The sequence below is a fragment of the Rhagoletis pomonella genome, unplaced genomic scaffold (assembly GCF_013731165.1).
Source record: "Rhagoletis pomonella isolate Grant_MI unplaced genomic scaffold, Rhpom_1.0 Rhpom_scaffold_00002, whole genome shotgun sequence".
Classification (NCBI taxonomy): domain Eukaryota; kingdom Metazoa; phylum Arthropoda; class Insecta; order Diptera; family Tephritidae; genus Rhagoletis; species Rhagoletis pomonella.
This window is the reverse complement of record NW_023458556.1, coordinates 75,541,887-75,548,123: the sequence shown is the minus strand read 5'-3', so window position 1 is coordinate 75,548,123 and position 6,237 is coordinate 75,541,887. Positions and strand designations below refer to the sequence as shown.

General features: G+C 37.2%; 2 protein-coding genes across 2 annotated transcripts; one reads left to right on the top strand and one right to left on the bottom strand.

Annotated features, from left to right (window-relative positions):
* The first annotated feature begins 674 nt into the window (after positions 1–674).
* On the top strand, positions 675–2,867 carry LOC118734078 (probable U3 small nucleolar RNA-associated protein 7). The gene is made up of 4 exons (XM_036463778.1): positions 675–1,208; positions 1,260–1,976; positions 2,036–2,503; positions 2,563–2,867. The coding sequence occupies exons 1-4, from the start codon at positions 738–740 to the stop codon at positions 2,698–2,700; spliced, it is 1,794 nt and encodes a 597-aa protein (XP_036319671.1). The 5' UTR covers positions 675–737; the 3' UTR covers positions 2,701–2,867.
* Positions 2,868–3,763: 896 nt separating this feature from the next.
* On the bottom strand, positions 3,764–6,028 carry LOC118734076 (testis-expressed protein 10). The gene is made up of 2 exons (XM_036463777.1): positions 4,774–6,028; positions 3,764–4,586 (listed from the first exon to the last, which is right to left on the bottom strand). The coding sequence occupies exons 1-2, from the start codon at positions 5,948–5,950 to the stop codon at positions 3,814–3,816; spliced, it is 1,950 nt and encodes a 649-aa protein (XP_036319670.1). The 5' UTR covers positions 5,951–6,028; the 3' UTR covers positions 3,764–3,813.
* Between the last annotated feature and the right edge of the window lie 209 nt (positions 6,029–6,237).

Genomic DNA, 6,237 nt, shown 5'->3' with positions numbered 1-6,237 from the left:
ATTTAACTTTATTACCAATTCGTAATATTTGTTATTTCTTTTCCTTGATTTGTTTCTTTTCATCAGAAATTGCGCTCAAATTAAATGCAAATACAGAAAACGTGCCTAATAAATAAAAAAAATGTGATTAGTATTGCCATAATGCAACCCTGCTGCGAGGTGGCAAAATGTAGACGCTTAAAAAACATACCTTTGAGTGTGACAAAATGTAGACGGCGTCGTTTTCCAATTTTGTATGGGAAACAACAACACCACAGATTTTGCGGTTAGAAAACGTCTTAAAATGTAGACGTCTACATTTTGAGACACTATTACGAATTGGTAATTAAGTTAAAAAATTACAATTTTTCAGAAACAAAATCGAAAGGCGACATATAAAAAATGCACGCAAGGAAGAAATGTCTGGCAACACCAGCAAAGTTTTGAGACGATTTTGCGACGAGTGCTAGAAAGGGGTGCTCACAGTTTGATGCTAAAGATGTCTCAAAATGTAGACGTCTACATTTTCAGACACAATTTGGAACGAACTGTGAACACCCCAACTTTTTTCTTTTGCTTCATTTCATCATCATGATGGTCATGATGTAAACGGGCCTATAAACTGAAAGTCGATCACTAAAGTTCGGTTTTTAATAGTAAAGTAAATTTTGGTCGATGTCGAGCCCGACTTTGCCATCTCTATTTTGCATTTAGCACGTTGTGATTAAAAAGCGAAAACATTGGTGTGTATTGCCAATATGCTGGAGAGTGAAGTAACAGATCAAAAACAAGCTAGGCTAAATACGTCTGGGCCAAAACGTTATTTTCAGTCACCTCTATCTGAAGATGAAGTGAAACCAATTAAGTTAAAAAACCGTAGCCAGCAAAACTTCTCAGGCGAAGTCATAAAAGTGGAGTTGAATAAGCAGCTCCTATTTAAGAAATCCCATCGCAAGCTAGTAGACAAAAAAACAATAAAAAAGGAAATTCCAGAGCCTAAAATTCCTAAAGGACTCCTTCAAAAATACTCCAAGGGGGAAAAGGTAAAATCTAAAGGCGTAAAGACCAAGTTTTTCAAGGAAAAACTACAGCGAAAAGAAATTTACTTGGAATATGCAACAGAGCAAGCAGCGCGAACTGAACTTTTACTCACGGAGCAACAAGGTTTTATTGAACCAGACGAAGAGGAGCTGACTGCGCAGTACAGGCAGGAGGAAATTTCCCAAAATGTGAGCAAAATAACATACTTTTCGAGCATTCATAACATTTTTACATTTTAGGTCGATATTCTCGCTGCATCCAAACATTTTAAGTTAAACCTTGATTTCGGACCTTACTCCATGCGTTACACTAAAAATGGACGTCACCTGCTTCTTGGGGGACGACGTGGACATGTTGCTGCTTTTGACTGGGTAACAAAAAAACTACTTTGTGAAATAAATGTAATGGAAGAAGTAGTGGACGTCTCTTGGCTGCATGTTCATACCATGTTTGCATGTGCCCAAAAAGATTGGGTGTATTTTTATGACAACCAAGGCACAGAATTACATTGCGTAAAACGTCTATACCGCGTTAACTGCATGGAATTCTTACCTTACCACTTTCTACTCGCAACTGGTAATAAAGATGGCTATGCATCTTGGCTGGATGTATCTATTGGCGAACTGGTAAGTAATTTCAACACAAAGCTTGGAGATATACGAATAATGCGACATAATCCTGGAAATGGGGTGATGTGCATTGGAGGAGGAAAAGGTGTTGTGTCCATGTGGTCCCCTAAGGTTCGCGAACCACTTTCCAAATTGTTATGTCACTCCACTCCGATGAGTGCATTGTGTGTTGACCCAAAAGGACAGTATATGGTCACAGCAGGGCAGGATCGAAAAGTTAAAGTTTGGGATATCCGTGCATTGAAAGGTCCCATTGTTAGATATCAATTAAGATACCCAGCTAATCAGATAGAAGTGTCCCAACGTGGAGCTTTGGCTTATTCACAGGTAATTTATACCTAATAGTAATTTTTTTTTTTTTAATTCGCAACTAATATATTTATCAGGGTACGTACTGTGAAATTCAATCGAACTTATTACTGGGAAATAAAGCGAAAACTCCTTACCTGCGTCAGACATGTGATTCATTTGTGCATTGTATGCGTTTCTGTCCATATGAAGATGTCCTTGGTGTAGCTACTGCGAAAGGGTTTCAATCACTGCTCGTACCCGGCTCTGGGGAACCCAATTATGATGCATTGGAAGACAATCCTTATCAGACAAAGTCACAACGCCGTGAACATGAAGTTCATGCGCTTCTGGAAAAAATCCCGCCAGAGTTAATTACATTAAATCCAAATGAAATTTCGAATGTAGATGTGCCTACATTGCAAGAGAAAGTTGATGCCAAGCGAGCACTATTCCATGTGAAACCACCTAAAATTGACTTCAAAGCAAGGCACAAAATGAAGGGTCGTGGAGGAAGTGCGAAAGCTTCCCGCAATAAGCAAATTGTTAAAGATATCAAAAGAAAAGTATATATCTTTTTTAAGGAAAGCGTATTGCACTGTTTTATCTTTTTTAAATTTTACAGGAGTTTATTGAAGGCGTTAAAAAATCGAAGCAGGCCATTGTCAAGCAACATACGAAGAATGCTACAGATTTTATACCATTGGAAACGAGTGAACCATCCGTACTTGATCGGTTTAAGCCTAAAGACGATAGGAAGTAGTGTTTGGAAATAGTTGTTTGTTTAAATCTGGATACTTATAAGATTAAAAACTTAAGAAAAATATTTTATTTTGTATTATTAACTAGAAATACTCTCGAATGAGGCGATACAGAAGAGTTCCAAGAGCGCATGAATATAGGCTGCATTCCAAAACGTCAAAATATAAACCATCAGTCTCTTTTATTTCTAAACCGCACTAGAAGGAAAAGTCTAACTAACAAAGAGCCAATTTACACGATGACTTTTCATCTTGGGTGGAAAGTCATGCGTGTCGAGCTTGTAGGCAAGAAGTGTAGCGAAGTCAGCGGGGTGGCAAACGTTTTGGCGTACCGCTTTTATCGAGTTCCCTTTCCGTGTTTTTGCTTTGAGTTCGCGATTCGCTCCTTTTTAAAAATAAGGACGAAAGAGTTGACCAAAGAAAATTTTACGCTTAAATGTCAAAAATACGCAAGAAACGCCGCAAAGAAAAAGTCATCGTCTAAATGCACGAGGATTTTCGAAGACTTTTTTAAAAGGAACGTGCCAAAAACGCAGGGTGAAAAGTTGTCGTGTAAATTGGCTCCAAAACAACAACTAGCATCTAACCGGGGTTGCGGACATTCGGCATTACAATGTGCTGATGTTTAGAAATAATAAAATTATAGTTTAAAAACCTAAAACCACGCTATAATAATTTCCATTCGTACTGTCATCAGGTATGTAACTTGAGAATAGAAATCGCTGCTTCTTTTAGGCGCATCAATATTACATAGCTACATCCTGAGCTAATAAAATGGAGGTAAAAAGATACTGATGCGTTGTATTTTGACGTTTGGAATGCACCCATAATCAGGGTATTCATCTTAGCGCGATACAAGTTGTTGTTGTTGTTGTAGCAACATACAAGCTCCCCAAAGAGTTTTTGGCGAGTGTTGCTGGAGTGACAGTCCTTGGCCAAATATAAATCTGGGTCGTTCCGGTTACGCAGATCCGACTGTCGTGGGAACGTGCGATACAAGTTCACGAGATTCGCCCCAATCATTTTATAATTCTTATTTATTTGCAAATGTCAAGTTAATTTTATTGAATTAGTCATTTTTATTTCCTATTTAGAATAGCGGTATATTATTTAGTTTAGGATAATATATACTTGTAGTAATTTATAATCCTTTTATCCGAAATGTATTCATCAATATTTTGAAGCAACTGATTTTTATATTCTGGTGTATACTGTTTTTCGGTCCAGTAAAACAAGTTCATAATGTGCTTCTTTCCTTCAAACGCATTTACCGCCCCATAAACGTGTATTTTTTGTATGTTTTGAATAACAAGTTCAATTTTATTTTCAAGCTCATGCAATAAAATTGCGTTTTTTTGTTTGACTAACGATGACATGGCGATTAAAGTAGACAGTTGAATATTTGGTCTGAGTAAAAGTTGCGGCAGATAGAGCATGAAACGTTTAAAAATATCATCTCCATAGGTCTGCCTTAATTGCCACGATCGTATGATATCACAAACCAGAGTAAGTACTTCGCTTTCCGAGTTATATTTAGCAGGAAAATGGTTTTCTAGGAATGCCTCCAAGGTGGAGTTAAGTAAATTGTTCGCTAAATTCCCGTGTAACTGTATAACATGTATGTCATTCTCCAGTAAGCAAATGCGTAGGGCCTGTATTAACACATGGTAATCTTGTAAAGAATGTGTTTTCAGATTGGAAACAACTTCTTCAAGATAATATAATAGTGAAACAAACTTATTAGCCTCGAGTTGGGTAGTTTTATGCGATTTGTAAAATTGGCATATTAGATATGCTATACATATATTTTGCTGTAGGCATAACTGGCCACCACTGGAGTTGAGTGTTTGTAAATGTTTCTTATACGACTTTTTACTTGATTCTGGATCTGTAATAGAGAAGATAAAAAAGTAAATTGTCTTCTAAAATTTAAATTGGCTTGAAAGTGCGAGAGCTAATTGCTAAATGTATTAACTTCTTAGTAAACCCAAGCATAAGGATGGTTTGAAATGGAATAAGGTACTCATTGAATTAAAGTAAACTACATGAATTATAAACGACTAAATTAAACTAACCTCTTTCACATCCCTGCTGGTAGGGAAATACCTCAGTTAAGAAGCTACTGGCGAAAATTTCGGCGTATTCCTCTCTGAACCAGTCACTCAGTAGATTATGGTTTTTTTCTTGTTCATGCAACTTAATAAGCTGCCATATATTCTGTAGAATTTCTAATACAACTTTCAAAGTTAGTGCGGCTTCACTAGTCAATGTGATTGACGTTGATTGATTCTGCGGCCGTACTTCAATCCACGATTCAATAAGTAATGGCAATAAATGGTTAACATATTCTCGCAACTTTTCCTCTTCAGTTTTTTCAACTGCTCCAGCACCATTACTGTTTAATGAAGGCCTAAATAGTGTTAGCAAATCGATCTCTGGTGCCGAATTGAGGTACGGTCGTCTTATCTCGTAATATTGCGGAACATTTGGATTAAATGTAACCACTTTCGTAAAGCTGTTTACATTTCTCTCGTTTTTTTTGTCACGTTCACTCTCTACCAACGTTGATAGCATTTGTTGTAAGCGCTCCAATACTTTCGTGCGCCATTTTATTGTTGTTTGCTTCTGACCCAAGCGTACGGTAAGGGTTCTACTAGTGTGATCACCTTCTTTTCGTGCTCGAGAAATCATTTCAAGAAAATTCCGAATAATCTTTGCGCTCTGTGTTACTACCAATTGTGGTACGTGTTCTATCAATACATCAAGCATGAGAAGAGAGTCTTCCTGTATCGCTGGCTGAATATGTGTCATAGCACATCGCAAATATGAGGAAATTATGTGAAAGAAAGGCAAAACTTCTTCTGTCGTCAACGTTGTTAAGAGGCATTTCAAAACCTTAAATGAATCCCTTCTTGTATCTTTATCCACATCAAGCGAAATAGCAGAAATGCTTTGAACAACGTTATGCATATAACCAGTTAGATTAACACTCCTTGCTATTAAAGCTTCCCGGAGTTTTCGAAGGGCATCAGCACGGGCATTTGAGCTGTGGTGTTTTAATCGCGAAATTGTTTCTTTTATGTTTAGTTGGCGCTGCCCATCAGCAAATTGTGTTTCTTTCAACTGTTCCCGTATAGTAATTTTGCGGACTTTGAATTCGGTTTTTGTTACATTAAGTCCTTTAGGCAACTTTGTTGCCTTAAGCTTAACTTTGGCCTTCTCAGATCGTAGTTTCTTTTTGTGGCTAACCATATTATATTCAGGATGAAATACGTGCTACAATTAAAAAATTTAAAGAAGATTACTACAACTAGAAGTGCAAAACTATCGATGGTACTATCGATAGTATCGATAGTTTTCATTCTCCAAAACTATCGATGGTTTTAATTCTATTTACCATGATCTATCCCTGCAAAAATCGTGGGACTATGTAGTATATTTGTGCTAAATTGGAGTACTTACAAACGTGAACCTCTGTCGTGCTGTAGCGGACCAACTCGTGTCTCTGCGCCAGCTGTTTGTTATCCTATCACTGCTCG